Source organism: Mus musculus, chromosome 10 (genome assembly GCF_000001635.26).
Source record: "Mus musculus strain C57BL/6J chromosome 10, GRCm38.p6 C57BL/6J".
NCBI classification, from domain to species: domain Eukaryota; kingdom Metazoa; phylum Chordata; class Mammalia; order Rodentia; family Muridae; genus Mus; species Mus musculus.
In genome coordinates this window covers 68,123,647-68,148,016 of record NC_000076.6, presented here as the reverse complement: position 1 = coordinate 68,148,016, position 24,370 = coordinate 68,123,647, and the positions used below count along the sequence as shown (strand labels likewise).

Here is a 24,370-nt window from a genome sequence, read left to right as displayed (position 1 = left end):
CAAAAACTGGAGTTGAGGCCAAGTCAAGATAAATCTGTTCCTAAAACCATCTTAGAATTACAGAACATTTGGGTTCATGCTGGGCGGGGAAGCAGCTCTATTTAAAAAGACTTGGAGGGCCGGTGCTTGGTGCTTTGGCTGGAAATCGGAGGACAGAGGCCTTGCTCTTTTGTGTCCCGGGCTCTGCAGTTTTGGATCCCTCAGCTCTTTTAGCCGCTCAGGGTTTGTTTTAATTCCAAGTTTGTTTGCTTTGGGGGGGGGGGGGGGACAGGCCCATACAGCAAGAAATTATCCAAAATCACAAAGCAGAGATTGGAAATACAATTTTAAAACCAAATTAAACACCAAATTGCATAATTGATTATTGAATTTGGAAGCTAGATTTTAGAAATCATCATTATTATTATTATTATTATTATTACTGTTAAACATGGAATGATGCAGCCTATTCCTTTCCTTGGTCTTATAAATTCCAACTTTCTCTATACTGCCTATTGTTAGAAACAAATGAACTGGCCCTTTTTGTATTTAGTGGTTTTTCTTCCATATTAGGGAGTTATTCAAGACATCTTTCCTCGGTTCCTGTAATTCCAAACCAGTTGGAGTATCAGCCTATTTTTGGTTATGAAGGAACTTTTAAAATGTGGGCATGATTTTTTTAACAGTTATAAAATTCGTTAAACTCAATTGACTACAAATTATAACAGCTATGGCCATAGATACAGTGACTCCGTTATGTTCCTGAAATACATTGTTCTAAACTTCCATATAAAGGCCCCACCAGCCTGACCTCACAGCACCTGACATCGTGAAGGAGGCCTACTAAATGTAAATTATGGTACATATAAAAACAGCCTAACGTTGTGGTTCACACTTGTGTCTCTCCCTCAGAGATCAGTGCCTTACCTGTATTTGAGTAAACTTTCTTGTTAGTTCCTGAGGTTTTTGTGGTCATCCCTGCGCATCACCCTGATATACCACAAGAGGGCAATAGAGAGTTTTCTAACAAAGCCAGAAATGGTTCTAATAACAAGCTATGTGTTTTAACTTGCTAAGGATTTTATTTCTTGGCCTTTCAATCGCCACACTTGAAGCCTCTGGGTATCCTGAACAGTAAATAATCCAAATAAATTTCTTCTGAGAGGAAATACAGAGATACCGGGGCAGACAAGGACTTTTACCCAAATAAGGAGTCTTTTTTGTGGTGACCCCATGTGTTAGATAACTGTCTACTGGCAGTTGGACATGAGTTTATAAGGTTGGAGGCCAAAATATGTATACCATGTGCTATAAAAGAGCTTGGGAGAAAGACAAAAACCTCTATGGCTATCACCAATATCCCAGGGGCACATAGTCAGGGTGTTTCACTGCAGGCTGAATCCATCACAAACATGTCATTTAAAATGATCACCTTCTAAGTATCCTGCAGTAAAATATCCATCTTGTGTTGTGTTGATCCTACTGTGATCTTGCTCATCCCTCAGCATAAAGCCTTAGGTGTTTTAGAGGCTCCTCTCGCTGCCTAACCTGGATTTATTTCCGTAGCCACCACTACCGCTCTCGTGTGTTAGGGTCATTTTAAAATAAAAGGAAGCAGTTCAGTCCAGGAGGGGCGTAGCTTTTGATTCGTTGCTAGCTACAGTTCTGCGCGGCCACTGTCAGAGAAACCAAAGCTGAGGAGTCAGAGGGAATGGACTCTCATTTCAGACCCTGTGATTGGTTACGTAGAAGGGCGAGATACTAGGCCGACCTGGTTTTAGATAGCCACTATCAGAACAATGTCCGACGGTCTTTTATTATATTTATTTTATATCGAGTGCATGTGCATGCACACACATGCACATGATGTGTTATGGGTATGAGGACGGAGATCAGAGAACAACTTTGTAGAATTTGGTTCTCTCCATAGACCTTGACATGGATGGGTTCCAGGAATCAAACTCCTGTCTCCAGGTGTGCACAACAAAGTCCCTGTTCTGTCGCCCTGTCTTCTTGCTGGTCCTTTCGATACTAAGGATGGTGATAAAGTCCTTGTCTCCTCTACAGTCCCCAGAACTGAAACCTGTTTCTTTCGTCCAAGTTCTCTGGACTTATTGGCAATGCGTTGTGTGAAACTGTGGGACCCGACGCAGCTGGACTGTGCCAGGAAGGTCATGTTCTTGCCTTGAAGGCTGACTGCATCTGACCCCTCTACTTACTTTCAAATGAGATCTCTTAAAAGGCAAACGCAGTTGGACTGCAAACTCATTCGGCAATTTGTGGTCAGGGCAACGTCTACTTGGGATTGGCCAAACTCGCTCAAGTTCCATTTTCTCATATCGTGTCTGCACTGAATGATTGCAGCGTCTTACATTACACACAGTTCATGTCGTCAACGCATCAAAATAGCTCATGAGGAGTCAGAGCTCCTCTCTCCCTCTCCCTCCCTCCCTCTCTCCCTGTCTCCTTCCCTCTCGCCCTCCCCCAATCTGTTTTTACTTGGTACCTTAGTGAAGGATCTTAATGTGCTAGCAACCACATCAGGGCATTTAGTAGCCTCGAGTCAATAATTACTAGATTTGAACTTTGCAGAGATCCCAGCATCAGCAGTTTTGGGGTACTAACATCTGTCCGTGACAGAAAATATCACCGCAAACAGGACTCTACATTGACATTGTACTGGAACTTTCGAGCTGTGACCTTGGCCAATTGTTCTATCTTCAGACGTTGATCTGTTTTGCTTGCCCTTTGAATCATGACCGAGGGCATACGTCTCTGATCCTAACATTACATTGTTGTCCAAACCAGCATCACCCATCCGGAAGATAACAAGAGCCATCTGCCGTTTAAAAAGGGAAAACGTGGAATTCATTTGAATGATATAGTTTATCCAAGCCATTATAGCCAAACTGTCGTTATCATCTCAATATGTGCTTGATTTAAAATGCTATCAGTGAGATCATTTGCTCTCTGCCCCACGTGTTGAAAACCAATCTGTGTACCAATCTGTTTTATACGTAAAGTACACCTCAGCTCAGGCTTGGCATTCCAAGGGCTCTGCAGACGCCGGTGGGCACCGAGACTGTATTGGGTGCAGCAACTTTACACAGGAAGGGAAATGTTTTCTTTTAACTGACCACGTGGAGCTTCACCCTTCTCTATCATTATTATTTAGTATTACTAGTAGTATTATGAGATCCATGGTATGGTTTCCACTAACATCTGCCCTGCTGTTCTACTGTGACACAAACTCTTCTTTCCAATGACAGAGCACTCAAGCTTGTCCAGCCAGCCCAGTTACAATCACTTGTCCCTAGTGAATGTATCACTGTTGGGAGTTAGGGACCCTGTTGCTGCCTCTGCACACACACCACACCACAGGCTCCTTTCTCTTCTCCTCTGGACCCTCCATCCTGCATTTTCTACTCTCTTCTATACAGTCACTGAGAGCCATGGTACAGAAGGATTTTGAAGAGCCTTTGCAGTATGAGCTGCTGCTCAGGTATAGCAAATACTTTACAAACTGAGTCATAGGCTGTCCCCTCCTTAGTTAAAAAAAAAAAAGGTACATTTTTATTTGTGGGGTCATGTACCACCAAGCACTTATGGAAGTCAGAGGCCAATTATTTCTTTCCACCTGGTGGGTCCTAGGGATTGGATTCAGGTCACCCATCTTGGCACTGTAGCTCAGCAGGACCCTGGACTCTTATTTCGAAGGAAGGAACAACATTACATGTTAGATTGTCCTTTCGGACAGCATAAAGAAATTAATAACTGTATTTTCAGCACAAACTCCTTTTGTATATCTTTTTAAATAAATTGGGACCTTATTCTATTGTTTTTGTTGTGTGGATTTAGGAACCAAACTGTTTCTCCTAAAGTATTCATCCATGTCTGTAATGAGTTAGTATACACGCTAATCCATGTGTGCATAAGCAACCAAACCAAAACCATAACAACCATTTACTTATATCCAGTGGGAAACATTTCCTTTATCAAATTGGCAAATCAATTACCTTCAGAGTTGAAAATGGACAATCTTATTCCCGAACTTGGAGAGATGGTAGAACAAAAATGGTGTGTTTTAATGTGAGTCTAAATGTGCTGTTTACTGTTTCCTTCTGAAGCCATTTGATGCAACAAATAAACAACAACAACAACAACAAAATGTAGCTTTCAGTTCTCTGCAGTTGTTTTCAGTAGGGGCACCTCAGAGGGTATCAATCGTGGGCTGGAAGGAGCGACTTTACTGGTTGTCAGAGAGAGAGAGAGAGAAAGAGAGAGAGAGAGAGAAATATTTGTTCTCAGTTCATGAGGTCCTGTTTTTATGACCTTCAGAAATTGTGGGGATTAAAATATCCTTCAAAAACACATCCACAGTGGATACTTAAACAGCCTTAAACAATAAACAGACAATAATGTTAAATTATAATTCATCCTTGTTAATGGTAACATGCCAAGACAAGCTAAGTCTGCATTTGCTTAATGTTTTTCTGAAGATGGGCAAGAACTGACTTCTTAGAAAAAGTGCAAAGCAGAGTTGAAATAGCATATTTTTCTAACTCTCTGTGTGTGTGTGTATGTGTGTGTGTGTGTGTGTGTGTGTGTGTGTGTGTGTGTGTGTGTGTGTGTGTGTGTGTGTGTGATTTTCTCCCCTGGGAAATCCAGGCTGTCATAGGTCTGGAAATGCCCCACCAGATCCCTGGAGGGAGGGAAGGACAGTTTTGAGTACATGTGATTACATAGGTTGGAGCCACTTGTGATACTCTTTTGTCATGGCTGAAAAACCAACACGTTGTTCGTGGTGGAAAACCAAGGGCCTGGGTCACATCCATCCAGGCCTTGGTGAATTACCTGTTACCTGAGAGTTGAATACATTTCCCAACATCTATGGGACATGCCCACCACCCCTGAAAGTGCCCACAGGGTCCTCCACCAAGAGTCTGATCCTTTCAAGGACCTCTGACTGGCCAATGCAGATCAGAGGGAGGATGTGAGACCATGGTCTGGATTTCAAATGCCTTTCCTGTTTCCAAAACCTTCTTCTAAAGGGCCTATCCTCTAACAGCCCAGAATCTCTTCCTAGCTCTATACCCAGGTAGATCTCAGGGCTTCTCTGGCTTCCTGTAAAGATGGTCAGAAGCTTCTACCATCTCTTTCTTCTTCGACTGTGTCCTGTGAGCATCCTTCTATAGAGTACCCTTAGGGACTGGAGAATCCACACTATGAATCTAAATCATTTCGGGATTGTATTTGATCATTTCTGTCTCCCAGGGAAACAAGGCTAGAAATCAGCTTATTTCTTATGATAAGCCCTGACTACAGAGAAGGCTTGCTTGTTTTTAATGCAGGAGTACACTGGAGTCACATGCTCTCAAACCAATTAGCAATACAAATGAGCTTGGTGGGGGAAGGGCCAGAGGGAAATAATCTGTGTTTTTAAGTGTTTCCGAGAAATGAAGACCTCGGGCAGACAGAGACAGAGACAGAGACAGAGACAGAGACAGAGACAGAGACAGAGGGAGGGAGAGAGAGAGAAAGAGAGAGAGAGAAAGAAAGAGGGTGTATCAGGAAAGAACTACACATATTGCATGCCTGTGAATTTACTAATCCGTTGATCAGAGGCATTAACAATGCCCCAGCATTCAGGAGTGTTAACCAGGAGTGAGTAAGACGGGCATGTTTTGGATGATATCGCAAGGGTGTTTATTTACATGGTTTGTTGAGCAGTCAGTTGAAGTCCACGGCTGTTTGGGATTTGAGCTGCCCATTCCACCTAGTTAGAGGGAGCCTGGTCATATACTCTCATTAGTGACAGGTAGTAATCGGAGTGACTTTTTGACACAGCCAAAGTGATCTGGGTCGCATAATACCATCTTCTTATTTATTTATTAATTTATTTATTTATCAACCTCTTTCTAATAAAAGAACTGCTTGTCCTTTGGGAAAGCAGAAGAGCATGGATCCGGTGAGGAACCTGTGGTTCAGTGGAAATGCTAAATTGTAGTGAGTGGTACCAGCAGCAGCAGAAGTGGGGCTTGGGCTATAGCACCTAGGAACTCATAGCCCAGTTCTCCAGAAGACCAGTAATGCTTAGTGTGACCACGTGACAATTCATCCTGGGCATGTGACTTGCGGTTGTTCATCAAGGTATGATATTCGAGGCCAGCCTGGTCTACAAAGTGAGTTCCAGGACAGCCAGAGCTATACAGAGAAACCCTGTCTCGAAAAACCAAAAAAAAAAAAAAAAAAATCTGGCCCTAGAATCTGGGTCCTTATCTCTGGGTTCCTCTTTCTAATACTTTTATTTGAGTGAATAGATTTTTAAGAAGAATTGTCAGCGCAACTACCAAGTCCTTGCAAATGTTGTGTGGCTGTCTCTACTGCTCGCTGTCCATCAATTACTGTTAGAGTGCTTCCAGAAGACCAAGTTGGACCTGTCAGTGACCGTGGGCTCTCACAGATCAGGCAATACATGTGCCTCTCCAATGTTTTCTGTTGGGTGGGGAGGACTGTTTATAGAAAAACAGAATAAAAATAAACTCAGAGTCTTAACTTATGTGGGAATCATGCTTTGTGAATTCACAGAAAGCTTCAACCATGTAAATACATATTGGCTACAAACATGCCATCCCGGACCGACACTGGGTTTTGAATTTAAAATCTCAGGGAATCATTTATGAATTCTTATGTTAAAATGTTGGCTTGGTGCAAAGCCACCAAAAGGGCTGAGAGCTTTTAGGCTGTTTTTTGGATTTTGGGGTTTGTATTTTTTTTTACCCCCAAGTATTTAAAAACTGGAATTCTGTAAGAGATTATCTGCAAAATGCCTTTCTTTTATTACACCCATAAATTTTAGGAGTGGCTTTGATCAAGCCTTCTGCCATTCTCACTTTGTAAATCTTTGACTCATACATTAATAACTAAAAACATTCATCCCATTCTTGCTAGACGGAAAGAGGAAGTTTCTAAATAGTCAAAAGGGAAACATTGAAAATAGAACGTGGTAAATGATAACTAAATTAGGGTAGATTTCTTTTTTCTCTCTTCCCCCCCCCACCCCCCAAGAAAGAGCAATACTCCATGTTGAAACATGCCAGGGTATTTTAAGATTATTGTCTATAAAGAAAAATTCCCAGAACTTCACTGTCCTCAGAGGAAAGGCATTACAGAAATGTAACCTATCACCAGGAACAAGGGGTTTGCTTTCTGGCTCATATTTAAAATACACACAGTTTGAAAATTCAATGACTTAATGCTCCACTCACCTCCTGTAGACACACACACACACACACACACACACACACACACACACAGTCAACTCTTAGGAAGATGATGTTTGTTTGTTTTTTCCATTTCTCTATTTCCAGGCTCTCCCAGCAAGTAAGACCCTTTATGCTATCAGTAGACACAAAGAACTTCTCTAATGAATATGTAGCGTGGTCGCCAGGGAGAAGAGACCTCTCCAAAATGGGAAGAACGGGTTGTTAGCTTGCCGATGAGTCAATCCAGCTTTTAGAGCTGTTTGTCTTTGTAGGATTTCCAAGATCATAAATGGTATTAAAAAATAAATAAATAAAAATGACGGCCATGACAGGAAGAGCCCAGCGGGTGTGTGTGTGTGTGTGTGTGTGTGTGTGTGTGTGTGTGTGTGTGTGTGTAAGCAACATTTAAGCCAAAAGCTTGAGCCTTGCCAGTAACTAGTTACATTTCCTTTGTTGTATTATTATTTCTAGAATCTGGACTGAGTTTCCCACACGTGAGCTGCCTGACTGAGTAACTTGTCTGAACCCATAGCTAAGTGGATACATACAAACGCCTACTTGTTTTTGTTTGTTTGTTTGGGTAAATAGTCCCTTTAAGAAAAAAAGAGAAACAGCAAACTGTGGCTGCTCTGCTGTAGAGAAGATAGACTGTATCCACTGATAAGAAAATGGTAACAATAGAAAACAATGGTCTGAACATGGAGGTATAGCATGCTTCTTAGGGAGTTAATGTCTACGAATATAGCAGCTGCTTTGCAAACGTGAGCATGTGTTGGTTGGCAGAGGAAGATGGACAGATGGACAACTGAAGAGAAAAAGGTTTTGTTTTCATTGCAACCAGAGAAATCTCTCACTCATCAGCCAATAGCTTCCCCTGTAAAGGGGTCTCCGGCATAAAGCTTTGACCAAGTTTAACTATCCTTAAGGCCATTGAACAGAAGTCCTGTTGCTGACTGCCGAGTCCCAACCTGAAGAGGAGCCCTGCTCTGGTGGGTCCAGAAGAGGCTGTGTGCATGCTAGGCTCACAGAAGCACGTGATATTTGAGGGTGTTTTGGTTTAGTGGAAGCTGGGAAGCTTGTTGTGGACTGCCAGAGGTGTTGATTGGTATACTCATCAAGAAGTTATGTGACTGGGAGTGGGAGTGGGGTGGCTACTCAGGAAGACCCTGGCTAAATCACAATTGCCCAGGCAGCAATCCCATTGGCGATAATCAGTTTTGTGGTCTGAGACAGTCTCAGTTTGCTGATCTGTAGAATGGGGAGGATAATAACAGTGCTGACCACCCGAGTTTGCTGCGAGCTTTAGTGGAGTTATTATTGGAAGACAGAGCCCTGGCTGGCACTTAAGACATTCCCAGGAAGGATGAGACACTATTTTCTTCCGAGTGCAAAGTGGGGACCAGAGAGACAGCGGGTCTGTGGTTAAGAGGTCTTGCTGTTCTACCAGAGAAGCACCCATGTGTAGGTGTGTGAGGGAGCACAAGTGCCCTCGGAGACCAGGAGATGGCATCAGATGCCCTTGAGCTAGAGTTAGGGTTAGGCCATTGGGAATGGGTGTTGAGGACTGGACTTAAGTCCTCTATAAGAAGAGTATGCACTCTTTAACTGTTGAGATGTCTTTCCAACATCAAAATAAAATATAGAAGGAAGAGGAGGAGTACAGATGTAAGGAGGACTTACATACGTACTCACACACTGAATTCTGAGGGCCCAAGACTACACTGGCTTGTGAGTTATGTGTACAAGTGAAAGTAGCCAAAATTAGAATAGCTTTACAAAGTCACTTGATTTTTGTGGGGTTTTGTTTATTCATTTGTTTTGTCTTCTTAATTGTCTTTATTTTATTCTTTTTACTTTTTTTTCTTCTATTTGAAAGTAGATTCTCTTCTCGTGCAGTATCTTGATGTTGGTTTCCTCTCCCTCTCTTCCTCCCCGTTCCTCCCTACTTTGCCTCCTGTCCGGATCCACACTCCCTTTCCGTCTCTCCTTAGAAAAGAACGGGCTTCTAGGAGATAACAACTGAAAGTGAGATAATAAAATACGATACGGGGAAGCAAAAAAGCCATCATATTGAAGTGGGACGTGGCAAATGAGAGAAGGAAAGGAGCCCCAGGAGCATGCACAAGAGTAAGAGACCCACTCCTCCTCACAGTCAGGGACGCATAAACCTACTAAGCTAATAGCTATACTATATAGTCAGAGGACCTTGTGCGGACACACGTGGGCCCCGCGCTTGCTGCTTCAGTCTGTGTGAGCTCATTTCTATGCTGCTTAGTTGATTCCCGGGGCCATGTTCTCCTGGTCCCTTCTGACTCCCTTTTTACCTACTCTTCCAAGGGATTCCCTGAACTCTGAGGGGGCAGGATCTGATGGTGACCTCTAATGTAGTCTCTGTGTGTGTGATGTCTGGCTGTGGGTCGCTGCTTCTGGCCTGAGGAAGCCTCTCTGATGACAGAGCTGTCACTGGTGAGAGTAGACCTTGGACCCGAGAGATCACTCTTCCCTCAAAGCAAGACTCGGGACCTTGGATTTGACACTTGCTTTCCAGGAGGGAATAAGTAGAGTATTCAGGATGGCTGGAAGGTGAAGGGATGTTTCTCTTATGAGAGAATGAGCTTCAAAGTCCTGCTTTACCCAGACTACTCCACCGTGGAGCATTCACTTTTTAATCATTGGTATAGAGAACGATTTGTTTCTCTACCCTGGAGGAAAGTAGGTATAACTCAGGGGCGGAATATTTGTTATCCCCCCCAACCCCCATCCCCAGTCGCAAAGCTCCACTGAGGGTCTTAGGAAATAGGAAGGTTTCCTGTTGCATTATGGGGTTCCGGTCACCAGTTCTTTATGGTCACCGCCCCTAGCACACTGACGGTTCGGTTCGTGACTGATATGGGGTCCAAGGCTGTGGTGAAGGCGAAGGTTTGACAGTAGTCAGGAAGCCAAGGCTTCTATCCCTTGTCCCCCTGTTACCTCAAGCTTCTAGTTTAGGTCGCCAAAGCATCGGAGGTAAGGTACAAAAGTTCCCAGCGTGACACATGTGTCACGTGATCCAAGTTGGCAGCCTCCACTTTCTTACAAGGATGCGATGAGTTATGTGGGTATTTGTGTTTCCATTAGTCACATTCTTTCATTCAACAAATTCCGGTGACACAAAGCTACCTCCCTAATGTTATGTAAATGAGAGTCAAAGCCAATGGCCCCACCCTCAAAGATGGTCCATTCAGGTATAACAATGCTGTACCCAGCCTTCCGGACAAAGAATACAAAGACTATGCTGGGTGGAGTGGGGGACTGGGGGGAGGGGAATCCTAGTTGGAAGTAAAAGTCGGGTTTTCATTTGCAGGGCCTTGGCCAATTAAGAACCAAAGACTCCATATTTAGAGTTGTGTGATCGGTATGCTTGGTCTCCTCCGTTCTAACCTTGGTAGTTCCCAGAATCTGCTGGGTATCTGGGTTCTGAAAACAGCCCCAAAGATGAGGAAATCAACCCAGTTTCAGGGTGGTTCTCGCAGGTTCTCAGAACTTTTGCTTTGCTATTTAAAACTCAGGGTTCAGTGCAAGGCTCTGTCTTTAGACAGGGCCTTTGGGCTTTGACAGCTTCTCTGGAAATAAAGGCCTTTTAGGTTTTAAGTGCTTTTCAAAAATGTGAGGAGGGAAAAGATGGCTTTGACAAGTCTCAGAACAGAGGCCATATTGTTCCGTTTCGGCTGAGGGGATCTCTCAGAGCTCCTCTCTCTAGTCCTGTCTGCTTCTGCCTGCTCACTGCAGAGCTGTTATTTTGATAAGGGGACTTGAGAGTAAGTCCTACCCCTAGCTCATTAAAGCCTGAGCACTTGGGTCATTGTGAAAAAGCTTCCGAGCTACACAAAGTCCTTTAAACAAAACAGTCCACACCCTGGCTCCAGGCTGTGGACCTAGCAAGTTCTCGGAACTGGGCTCTGAGCTCCCACCAAAGAGCCAGAGGTCAGGAGCCACCAAACAGGCTGGGCGCAGTCAGGAAGCCCGAGCCAGGGAGGAGGAGAATGCAGAGTCTTCTCTGCCAGTCTGGCAGCTCAATCTAAGTGCTCAGAGCCCATCCCACACACCCGTGCTAGTCACTGCAGTGTGTTTACATGAGTAATGGAGCCGGGGGAGGGGACATGCGAGCAGCGCTGAGCCTCCTCGCAGCTAGGAAGCCGATATCCACACCAAGACCAGACTCCCAGGGATGCGGCTGGGGAACCGTCCCCTGCCGGAGCTTTCCTGAGCACAGGCATCGATCAGGCAGATGTTTGGCGACTGGAATGGGTAACGTCTGTTTTCTCTTCGCTTGATTTTGCTTGTGACTTTACGTTAGGAAAATTCCAGGCAGGTTTTCTGGAGTGGACTTTGAGACCAGTGGTTTTTGAGACTGGAATGAGAATGGCAGTTCGGGAAGGGGAGCCTGAGCCTTCAGCTTCATTAACAGCTTTATTAACCCACACTCCCTACTTTGGAAAGAAAGTGTTGCCTTAGCTGCGTTTCACTCCTTACCGCCGCAGAAAAACAAACTAGTAGGAAGTCGTGTGTATGTAAATTGAGTCCAACCTAAAATGTCCTAAAGGCACCAGCGGCTAACCCTGTGTGTCCAGAGGTAAATAATAATTAAGAGGCTCCCTGGCGGTCAGACGTGAGTTTTTTTTCCCCAGTAACTGTCCCTCTAAGTAATAAACATATGTGCTTTGAGAGCTCTGGAGGGCTTGTTTGGGGGCAGACGGGGGCTGGGGTGTGGGGAGGCATTTATCTGGAGTTGGTTAAGGGAAGCTCAATGAGTTGGTTGGTTTTAGATTTTTTTTTTTTTCTGGGACTTGAATGACTGATGAAGTTGAATGAGAAAGCTGGTAGGAGAGCAGTCAGGACACCCCATAAACAACCCAAGATCAGTATCACCTGTGTCGTTTGTAACTATGGCTTTAATAACACACACACACACACACACATACACACACACACACACAAAATCAACCTCCACAGGAGTCAGGCTAACCCCAGTGTAAGCTTTGGAATTTATTTTAAATAACCCTCGAGATCTTCATAAAAATATACTGAGGAGGAAAAAAAGAACATGCTGACTCAATGTCTTGGCCAGATTTGCTGAGATTTGAGACATGCTGGCCAGAGTATTATTCAGAAAACGCGTGCAGTGGCAGCTTGTTACTATGAGCCTTTCTCTCTCACTCATCCGGGACTGTGATTTGAGACAACACTGCTGTCTTGAAAGGCTTCCTAAGAGTGATGTTTTTAGATGTTACTTTACTGTGATGACATCACAGGCTGGCTGGTCCTTTGGGTTTCTAAAACCAAGAAACCAAACAAACAGGAGGACTGATCTCCAAGTCTGACCAGGGGTACTTCTATTCTGACAGCAGTGATGGGGGGAGGGAGGGAGGGTACACGAGTGGGAGGGCAGGGGGAGGATTTGTGTTTTCCTTATCATCCTCATTTTATTTATATTAATCACACTTGGGAAAGTTGATACTTTATCTTTAAGAGCAGAGCACAGAAAGTCTCGCACCTACCAAGATCCCTTCAGAGACAGAAGTATCCAATAAGAGTTAATGGCTGACCTGTGTTTCAGCTGTCGGAGCTGAACACTGTATAGTAAGTAAGGCTTCTGGGTCTGACAATGATTTTCCATTTGTTTTCAGCGCCAAATCTTAAAGGCAGACCACGCAAAAAGAAAACATGTCCCCAGAGAAGAGATTCCTTCAGTGGCTCAAAGGACCCCAACAATAACTGTGACGGTAAAGTTATCAGCAAGGTAAGGTGGGTTGTCCACTGAGACTCCTCCTGAGTGAATGATTGATTGATTGATTGATTGATGCTTCTGTGGAGTTCTCCCTTTGGCCTTTCTGATATCTGATGTCTTGGTGACCATGTTCAATTCAGAATTTGCTTTTGGCTTTTGCACTTCTGGACACTTCCTAGTGGCAGGGAGTGGGGGTGTGGGGGACTGGGATCTGCTAGGAGGGCCAGCATTTTGATTAGTCAACAGAAAGACTTCTCACCTCCCAGTTTGGCTTGTTCAGTAAAGGACGTGATTAAGTGCGCACGTCACTTGGGTTGAGATCTTATACCAGATGACACAATGACATAGTTTACTCTGCTCCGGATCAAAAATAGAACAACTGAACCATCCTCTCTCTGAGTGGACACATCTAAATATGCTTCAGAGATTAACTGGAGATGAAATTAGAAGTGGCTAGAATTAATCCTTTTTGGTCATGTTTTTTTTTTTTCTCCCAAAGTCACCTCTAATTCATATTAGAGATGCATGGAAAAGAATATGCATGCAAATAAAAGGGTATGAGGGTTTTTGAAGATCTCTCTGGATGCAGAAAGAAAGCATTTATTTGGCCCATTTTGAATGAGCATTCTTTGAAATCTTTGCAGTGTGTGCACTGGAAGTATTTAGTGAAGTGTCACTTCATATTTTTAGACTTGTCTTTTTTGACTTCTGTGAGCCTGGGTCACAGTTCCACATTCCAGCTCTTGGATGTCGGTGTCTGGTGTTTGCTTCTAAGGCCAACGACAGCTCTAATCCATCCAGATCAGATTGGGATTGAGAAAACATGTCCAGGTGTAAGCGTTAAAGCTCTGAATGTTGGGGGTGGGGCATGTTGATTATTGATGAAGATTCTGACATAGGAAAAACGATGGCTTGAACTTATAGAGCCGGCCTGCTGGTGCTTGGACTGGGTCCTCTCTCCCCTTCCCGGTGTGAACCCAGTGAACCATGAGTTTTTATATTCTGGCAAATCTTATCTTCAAGTGTGACTCTTAACCACAAAGATCTGAAGGTTCTTTTGTTAGGAATTTGTCATGCTCCCAAGATTTCAAAGGGTTTTTTTTTTTTTTGTCTTGTTTTGTTTTGTTTTTTAATTTTAAAATCAATCTACAGAAGTGTGGTTGTTTTTGGTTTCTTTGTTTGTTTTCCCCACTTTGCTGGCTAAATGCAAGCCCAGCATTCTCCGGCAGGGCTTAGCCTCTGTTCACTTAACTCTGTGTAAGCAAACTCACACGGATACCGTGAAAGACATTTTCTCATGATTTGAGCAACTTAGCCCTGGAACCACTACCCAGGGCCTTGCTTTCTACGGCCTTGAGTGAAGAAGGCAGCAGGGACTCCTCTTTCCCTCAGGTGCATCCTGAGAGTCCCACAAGGTAACATGGAGGAAGCTAAGGTTTTACAATGGCGACACTCAACAGAGAAAGCAGAGCCCATGCTATGTTTCTTCCAGAATATTCCAAATCTGAGGCCACCGGGATGAAGTGCCAATCGATCCTTGTTATTTGGAATTACTACTAATGTGTGGGATTTACAAAACTCAACCTAGGACTCAGAGACCAGAAGAAACCAACAGCTACTGAATACATGGACTGCGTTCGGTGTGCACTGACTTACTCTTTTTAATGAGGGATGACAGCCAAGCCTGGGGTTCTCTTCACCCCTCTTTTCACTAATGCTGCCACTGAAAATGGTCACCATGGGACACACCCCCTTCCAGTGTTCCCGTGCTGTGGTCAGCTCCTGGGAACTGGTCCGACGTCTTAGCTTTTGGAGCCTTGGATTACAGTCTTGCCTCAAGTATTTTCTAATGGGTCTGGAGAAATCCTCTAACTGGGAAAGATGAATTTTAAAGCATGGTGAGTTTATCTGTTGGCACGTGTCTAGAAAATCCTGCAGGAGGAACAAACCACGCTTGGGACCAGGAGAGCCACTTAAAAAGACACTTGGGTCTTAAAGTGGTCTTTTGCCACGAAATGTTGCGGTAAAGATGTGACCGTCTGCTTATTTTGGGAACTTGAACCAGTGTTTTATGTGCCGGTGAGCCACTTGGCTCTCAGACCTATGTGTGTTCTCAGAGTGCCTCACACAGACCGTTTCTAACCGTGGATCAATGCCAGCCTCCTGCAGCTCCACACAGCAAACCTTCCAGAAGAGGTGAACGGGGTTTTCTGTGGTCATGACATCACCTTCGAAAGTTTGCAGGCTCTCAATGTTAACAGGACAGCATCTTTGGAGCATACGGTTTTCCTTGGAGAGAGAATTCTGTGGCTTTCTGAAGACAGCACATGTCTCATGAGAAGAAAAAGTACCCAGCCCTAGGAAGGGATTGTGAATAAGATCAGTTCCAATCCCGTTACAGCAGAAGGTCCATAGCAGAGGCTTGGTCAACTATCTTAGAGGAAAGATCTTTAGTGATGGAAAGTAAATGATTGTGTGTGTGTGTGTGTGTGTGTGTGTGTGTGTGTACACGCAGCACAAATGCATGCATGTGCACATGCATGTGTGTTAAGCATTTTCTAAAGATTAGACATGTAACAGGTGGTTTCCATGTTGAAAGGAGCATAGAAAGGCAAAGTATGCTACGCTGGGTGTCCTCTTATGTCACATCCTTTTGTGGTAAGCGTGTTGCAATGGTGATGCTTGCATTAGTTTTCAGTACCATTCATCTCATTCGTCCTCCAAACTGGGAGTGATCATTCTTGTTTTCCCAAGAAGCTGAGGGTTTCATCTCAAGTTGTTGACCATGTCTGGATTAGAAGTACAGCCTGTTTGTTACTGGTTCAGCCCGGCTGGCTTGCCCTGCTGATGGAGAGAGTGGTTATAACTCAGTTGTGTAGACGAATGTGATTAGTGTCAAATAGGTATGCAGCTTCGTTGAGAACATGAAACATTGCTTCTCTAATTAGCATGCTGTCAGTCACTCTGAAAATCCCAGTGCTCTTGGTGAGTTCAGCAGGTGTGTATGGCTCAGGTCAGGAACCTAACTGCCACCATTAAAAGGTCATACTCTCTCAAGGTCAACATGAGCACTAGATGCTATTTCCATTTTAATACTTGAATTATAATAATTAAGTAGACTAAAATACTGGGAATGTTTTTTGAGTAAATTGGGTGACACACACACACACACACACACACACACACACACACAAAAAACTTGACTGAGTCTTACGGGGAACAGAAAGCTCGCTTGTACTGAGAAACATATCAAGCTAGCCTGAGATGCAAGCCACCACCCACTTGTTACCATCTTGCTGAGCATCCTTCATCCTGTTAGAGGATCCCCTAGGATACAGGATGGAGTTCAGCAGGTGGCAGCATGGTCTTACTTGAAGCCTTTGTCATTAACAGAGAGGGTTGGTTAGCTACTTCAGCACCCCCCCACCTCGCTTCCACCCCAAAGGTTTTCTTTCCATTTCCAGGATTTCTCTTCTTGAACACACAAGCAGAGGGTGGCACATCTGTCTATCTGCAAAACTCATAGTCCCCTAATGGAGATGGCTCTGTTCTAATAACAGTGATAGTCAACATGTTATCACTGCAAACTTACGCCTCGGCCTGTTTTATACCCAGCGTTTAGCCTTTCTTCCCTGAGCACAGTTGAGGCTTGAAAGCAGTTGAAAGCAGTTAGACCTGAGCTCCAGACTTAGGTGTTGTGAATGAGGCAGCTCACAGGCACCGCATCAAGATCTCCAGCCTCAGTGAGCTTCAGTCTTTTTCTCCTATAACATGGGTCTAGTCAGTCACCTTTTGTAGTTCCTGTAGATGGCCTAGCATGGGTGAAGCATATAAGGTTGCATCGTTCATTGAAGGCAATCACGGGTATAGGGTTCTTTCTCTTCATTGGCTGGGTACCCAGTAGAAGCAAAGAAGCCCTTTAGATTTGTCAACCACCTGGTTTTGGTTTTTGTGTGACTTGATAAATCACATTTCTCAGTCAGTAGAAGATGCTGTGATGCCTGTATTACATATACCTATGACCAACCGTATTTCTCAGCCATAGATGTTGTCATACCTGCAAATAAGATGTGAATCTTTTAACTTGAAACTTTGTTTTGACTACCGGATTTCACATTTTTATTAAGTCCACCTTACACACTTAAACACATGTATTCCTGCTGCTTGTGCCTCAGTTTCTACATTCTTTGGACAGCAATGACCTACCTCATGACAGGCATGCACATAAAATTTAGGGAGATAGCCCAGGTGTTTAAAATGCTTGTCCTGTAAGTATGAAGACCTCAGTTCAATCTAGAGAATGCATGTTAACAAAGCTGACATGGTTGCACATGCTTATAACCCCAGTGCTGGGTAGGTGGAGAGAGACAAGCGGTTCCTTGGACCTTGCTGGCAAGCCTGCTGATGTAACCTAGTCTGCAAGGGTGGCCAATGAGAGACTGAAACAACACTTGGGTGCTCTACAACAGCACTTGGGTACCAATGTAAACCACCAAGGCGATACGGATGAAAACTAGGATGCTTAGATGATTTCCGATGCCAATAAACTATGGTGTGCATAAGTTTAGGCTTATCAACCTAGTACTTGGCAGGGAATATTGGTGATGGTGTAAAAAAGTCAGAGGCTCTCTTTCTTCCTGCGATGTCACAGAGGGCAAACTTTTGAGGACATTGTCAGTAAAAAAATGTTATGTGGAAAAAATGTCTTTACCCTACTTCCTCAGCCCCTTAGAAATTACGAGTCATCTCTGGCGACCCCGCTGAGGTGCCCAGACAGTGTTATTCTTGTGAGACCAGTCTGAAGCAATGAAAGCAGTGTGCTTGTCTGAGAGAATGAGCAGTAACAAATCCCTCTTAGAGGGGATGTGTTTCCCCCTCCAATAAATAAACAGAAACCTTCTCATGTGCTTAGAGCTCAGAAGGATCTGTGGAGGCTGACAAATTGGAAAGAGAGAACGGTGTAGAATCTGTGGGACATTTTTATTCCCAACGTTTCCCGGCCCTTACCCTCTTCCTGCCCGATGTCAGCCAGGAGATGTAAAGAATATTGGAATGTACACACTCCCTGTGGGGGCATTTGAACTCCAAGGCTGACCCTTTGTACTTCCCCCTTTTACAATTAAAATAACTCAGCAACTTAGCGTTATATTTAACAACCATCAAAGGCCGCTGTACAACATGGCTGCGAGCAGGGAACATTAGGTTAGCCAAACACCAAAGCCTGCCTGTGGGGTAGAAGGAAGAACCATGAAGTATATGCCTCCCTTTATGTCTTAGTTGGGGGGGGGGGGGAAGAAGAGGGTTCCATTTGTTCTATTTGGGGTTTTAACTGTTCTCTACTCTTTCTTTTCTGGCAAGGAAACATGTCCTATCCCATTCTAAGCTGATGAAAAAGCCATCAAGTCATCATCAAAAAATCTGCTTTTTTAGTACACTGCTCAATGTTGTGTGCAGCCATCAACCACAGATAACACATGACAATGACCCAGCATGGAGAGCTCCTCCAGGTGTCTAGAAAGAGAAAGCGGATAAATGCATACAAAGAAATAAACCTCTCTCTTTTATATAAAATATACAGTATTGGGCTATTGTTATGGAAACCGGGTTTAATCAAGGAGCTTAATGGTGGTGCCCTTTGGGGGAATAAAATGTATCAAAGGGAAAATCAGCCTTCTTCCCAGATATTAACACTATTTTTTCTGGTTTGACATGAATGTACTGTGAAGAAGACAAAGGACCCTGGCACAACCTGGCCAACTGTGGCCCTCTGGACACCTGTTTGTCAATAAAGTTTTATTGACATTCATGTCACACCCTTGCTAGACTTGAGTACTTGCATCAAGTCCACAGAGCACAAAAGCCTGCTATGTGCTCTTTTATAGAGCTTTGTTGCCATCGTCTAGAAGCATCCTCACTCAAGGGTGTCTTCTGTGGAAAGTGTCACTTACAGATGTCTTTTCAAGCCTTCCGAGACTTGATTTGATATACTGTTATTATTACTTTTTTTTCCAGGTGAAAGGAGAGGCCAGGTCAGCCTTGACCAAGCCGAAGAATAACCACAATAACTGTAAAAAAACCTCAAATGAAGAAAAGCCAAAGCTGTCTATTGGCGAAGAATGCAGGGCAGATGAACAAGCCTTCTTAGTGGCCCTGTATAAATACATGAAAGAAAGAAAAACGCCCATCGAGCGAATTCCCTACTTGGGTTTCAAACAGAGTAAGTATCCTTGCTTTTGTTTCTGAAAGATCAGAATTGCTAAGATTCTTTGAAATTGCAAGGCGGCGGGCGGGGGTTAGGGAGCGGGGAGTGGAAAAAATGTTGTTGTTGGGTTTTTTTTTCCTTTTCTTTTCTACTAGTGATTATGTTGAAATCCTAATCTAGGCAGGGTGTTTTCTGTTTATAGTAGATCCACAAATTGTCCAAGCCAAGAATTTTCTCCCTGCCTCTTTCCGCTGCATTGTTGCCTTCTGGGACAATTGCAGAGATATTTATAGGCAGAAGTCCGAGGACTGTGACTGGAAATAGACGTGCTGAAAGCTTCTTGTTTTCTGTTTTGTCAATCTGGAGTGTCTGCAACTCCTTTCTTATGAGATAATGATAATGATGATGATGTTGCCTTATCAGGCACAGATGTTGCCTGTTCAGAGACAACTTCTAAAAGAAAGATGTTTAAAAGTAGACCAAACAGCCATAAAGAGGGGGAAAAAATCCCTTTAGTTTTAAACCTGTTGTTTTCTTAAAGTCTGAATTCAAATCAAATATGAAATAAAAAGTTGAAGAGAAATCCCAGTTTGTAGCAACTTTGAGCTGGCTGTGCGTCTAGGTGTCTTCATGCATAGACAAGGAAACTCATAGCTTGTGCAAACTTCCATTGTAAATGAAAAAGAAAACCCAGATCTTGCCCCCCCCCCCTTGCACCCTGGAGTTCACAGCCAAGTATATTTTGCTATCTGGATTTCCTGGTGCACAAAGCTATGGGCTCCTCTGGCTTGAAATAGTATTTTCTCCAAATGCGTCTCCCTAGATTAAAGCCATGTGTCATTCTGATGAAGAGTCAAACCTGTATGTTTTACATAACAATTTACATAGCTAATAGCAGCTGGCACCGATTACAAGAGATCACTCGAAGTCATTATAAACTTATATAATGGCACATGATTACAATGTTTGTCTGAAAACTGGCTGCTCAAATAGAAGTAAAATCAATGTTCTATGAAGAGCTCTGTCCCGTTATCAGTGTTTCCGAGAACAAGGCCAAGGCAGGGCTCTTTTAGCCTTGACACAGTACAAGGTTCACTATGGCTTTGCAAGCATGTTGTGTCAGAGTCTTTTGACATTTTAATTCCCCATTTGGTTCAAATCCTGCACCAAAGGATTACTTGAAGTCCAATATTCTCACATTCCAAGGTATCTGGTACAAAACGAGCAACCAAAAATATCTCAATACTAGTTTGAGGCAAGCTTGTTTGGCAGCATAACCAGGCAAACCCTAAACTCCGGATTTTTTTTTTTTTTTTAAGTTACAGTGTTTCCTAACATCACACAGCTATCCAGGCCCAGTTAAGGAGTTAAGTGTGCTTATGACTCCATTTCTCTGTGAATGACTATCTCCCCTTACTGTGTGACTCAAGTCAGGCATGTGACCTGTCTGTTTTCTACTCTCACGTGCCAGCCACATGTTGGCAAAAATACAGCCAAGATCCTTTACTATGGCCTTGTTATCAAACAGTCTAAGAAGGTAATCATATAGTAAAGTGACTGTTTACTGATCACAGAGAAATCTTATCTGGAGGAAGTGTGACTGTCCTAGCAAGGCCTTCTCTCAGAGAACTGAGCAAGCCCCACACCCCTCTTCTGAATTCCCACACATTCCTCAAGGTTCTTCGAACATCTTCTCTTCCTCTGCAGATGATAAGACAGACAAGACTATGCTGTTTGTCCTTAAAGTCCAACAGGCACTCTAGTGTTGCAACTCTCTCTCAAGAAATACTTTTTAAGGGTTAAACATAGTAGATCCTATAATGTTGAACTCTCCTCGAGTGAATTATTTCCTAGAAATTTAGCTCTCTGGGGTGCAGACAATTGGGTTTTTGTTGTTGTTATTCTTGTTGATAGAGGTGATTGGGTTTTTTGTTATTATTTTTTCTTTCTTTCTCTTTCTCATTGAAAAACAAAACAAAAATGTTTGAATTGACGTTTCTTGGAAGTGTGTTAATGCAATGCTTATCTAAATACTTATTGTCCCTCTAACAGTTAACCTTTGGACTATGTTTCAAGCTGCTCAAAAACTGGGAGGATATGAAACAGTAAGTGTTTAAGCAACTTAAATGAAATAATTTCACAATCTAACTCCCCCCCCACCCTACCCCCATCCCTTCTGTCTCTGGCCAAAATGGAGGAAAACTGAAAAGCAAGCACGCCATCATTGGCTGCCTTTCCCAATGGCTCTTACACTTTGGGGGGTTTATTGGACCAGTTTTGGAAATGGTCCCAATTAGTTCCAGGTTTGGCAAAACTGTAAACTTGTCGTAAAACACTACAAGTGGAAAACATATGTAACTCTCCCCTGTCAGGGAAATTAGTTGGGTCTGTAATTTTTTCCCATGTTGAGAAAGGTCTATGACTGTCCGACAAGCCAAGATTGCATAAAAGAAATCTCCCTTGGCAACCTACCTGACATCTGTTCATGTCTAATATGGGAAATGTATTAAAGGCTTTCAGAAGTCATCAGGATTGGCCATTAAGGAATAGAATAGAGCACAGCCTCCTCTCATTCTAGGGCAAAGAAGCTTTATTAGACAAGGGTCACTGCTGCATAAACAGGAAGTTATCAAATTTATTCAGAACAGGCTCTGACATTCTTTATCAGCTAATTCTAACTGACAGGAGTGAGTTATTTTTAGCCCACGGGAAAATTTGATGGCCATGGATTTTTACAGCATGTATTTCTGAGCCAATAAAATATCAGAGGGACAAACGGAGATTAAGATCTTGAAATACTGAGGAGGGCGGGGAGAGCTGCATTAACGTAGCACAGAGAGACGCCATCTGTAATAAAATGAATTGACATAGTAAGATGGCGTCACTGGGAGTGTTTTTCTCTCCCACACGATAATCTGATTAAGTTGTATGGTTCCTCTGGCAATTGAGTGGGAAATTATTTCTTTTCTTCCTTTAAGAAGTAATCTGAGAGACCTCTGTACTATAGTAAAATGAAAGCAACAGACACAAAGTCAAAAAAAGTATATTTATCTTACCCCAACCCCCACAAAACCAGTGGTCCTTGCCATATAACATATATTGTTCCAGAAACTAATAGAATGTTTTGATGTAGGAGTCTGGGCACAGGAAACCAAAGAAAGTGTTATTTGAGTCAGATAATCTGATTATTTACCATCGAGGTACCTGCTAGTAATTCTGACTAAAAAGTGTTTGACATGCATATGTGAACTTATAAACTGCTTGATATATGGGAGCATATGTGTTTACACAGAAACCTAGCACATGAACACATGTAAAAATATTCGTTTCATGGATGCAACTTTATTTGAGAGGTTTGTTTTATAAAAGTACCCTGTGCAAAAATAAATATATTTTTTTTAAACTTGTCTAAATCTGTTGATGGACTAGGATATGGACTCCCTGCCTCAGCTCATGGTTCTGCAAAATCTTGAGCTAATTATAGGTCTCTTCTCTGTGAAAAGACGGAAACTTAGTGTCCTAAGCTCAACAGACAGCCTCTCAGCCTTGACTTGTAAGCTGATCTTACGGTGTGAAGACTATGAGGTTTTACTTTGGTGAACTGTGACCACAGCTGGTTACACAATATTTGCAAAGCATTATGAAATGTCATTTTCCAACTCTGGTGCTTCATGCCATGAACTGATAGGAGGAGTCCAACAGATTTCACAGAATCAGTGTTTCCTACTTTCACATCTGTGTCTTTCCAAGACACCAAGTTGGTGTGGAACAAATAGAAGAAACTTCTGATAAATTTGGGAGCACATTTGCAGCACTTTTGGACTAATAGAACTGATTGATGAATGCATGACCATAAATCAGCAGATTACATGACCATATATTTACAGGCCATCATATGCATATGAGACATATGTTAGACACCACGGGAGAAAGGAAAGATTTGGGTTAGCCATCCTGATCTTTAAGGGACTTAATTTAAAGAGAATCAGTCATTAAATTATGGGTGAAAAATTTTAAAAGACCATTGCCCTGTAGAAACAAAGAGCTTTCCCCAGTAGAATTGAAGGAAGGAGTCTTCAAGGCTCAGAGTTACTGATGTGACCTGCAGGATAGGTGCTTTGGACTAAAGATGCCCTGAGCTGACCTTCAGATGCAGGTGAGGGGTTAGATCCAGATACAAATTCTCATGACTTTCTTAGGGAGAACATGTTTCCAACATGGAGGTAGGGTAAACTTGAGTACATTGCGGTCAGGCAACATAGAGTGACCAGTGCCTGGGACAAGAGGCTCAGTAGAGAGTTCTTGATAGGTAAAGGCGAGAAAACGAGTCCAGGAGAGATGGATGCTGAGCTCAAGGACTGTTCAGTAGGCTGAGGAAGGAAGCTAGTATAAAAGATGTCACCCCATTTAAGAGTGAGTTTCTCTTCTTTCTCTTACTGTGAAAAGGTACCTTTTCCAGGAGCAATCTGTACCAATGACAGATGGGTAAGGAAGAGTGGGGACTCTTCTTGTGTTTGTTCTCAATTGCCTTCAGCTCAAATCCTTATGTCCAAGTAGCGTGTGTGGGAGATGCCTATCCTGGGGGATATATGAAGGGCCCAATGGGCATCTTCCCCCATCTACTTACAAATAGAATTTTAAAAGAAATCCCCCTCCCTTCCTCTCTCCCTAGCTTCTTGCTTCCAGCTTCCTGTAGCCCTGTTGGCACCTAACTTTGTTTCTACTATCTACACCTAAGCTTTTGGTTCTGCTAGGTACACAATACATTTTTGTTTCTTGGAGAATTTTGACTGGTAAATCTTAGATTTTTCAGTGAAGATTTAGTTTTGCAGCCTAGAACATCCTAGAATATCAGTCTTCCCTTGGCTCAAGAACAGCACAGCGTTTCTGGTATTTTCATGCTATGAAAAGTTCCTGTAAATCTGGATGTAGCTCAGAGCTATTTCCATTTTCAGTAAAGGGGATTGTAGCACCTTGACAGATTAATTTTTTTTTCATGACTTGACCTTGGCGTGGAAAAGAATCCCTGTTCTGTTAGTTTATGTCCTTTGTCATACAAACACAGAAACATAAGCAAAGTTTCTAAGACCATGGCGATCTTCAGGTTGTAGCTTGCTGGTAATCCCCATCTTATCTTTCAGATTTTAGCTCGCTGGC

At 43.1% G+C, this 24,370-nt stretch overlaps 1 protein-coding gene across 7 annotated transcripts in view; it reads left to right on the top strand.

Moving 5' to 3' along the window:
- Nucleotides 1-24,370, top strand: part of Arid5b (AT rich interactive domain 5B (MRF1-like)) — a 186,833-nt gene that overhangs the window by 131,339 nt on the left and 31,124 nt on the right. For 4 of the 7 annotated variants that reach the window (XM_030245282.1, XM_006514129.3, XM_006514132.2 and 1 more), the window contains 3 exons: nucleotides 12,911-13,023; nucleotides 19,024-19,228; nucleotides 21,266-21,318. In XM_030245282.1, the coding sequence (XP_030101142.1) occupies nucleotides 12,911-13,023; nucleotides 19,024-19,228; nucleotides 21,266-21,318 (371 nt within the window). Of the gene's footprint in view, nucleotides 1-11,106; nucleotides 11,532-12,910; nucleotides 13,024-19,023; nucleotides 19,229-21,265; nucleotides 21,319-24,370 lie in introns of those variants that run through there. The other 3 variants (XM_030245281.1, XM_006514130.3, XM_006514131.4) reach the window with 2 other exon arrangements.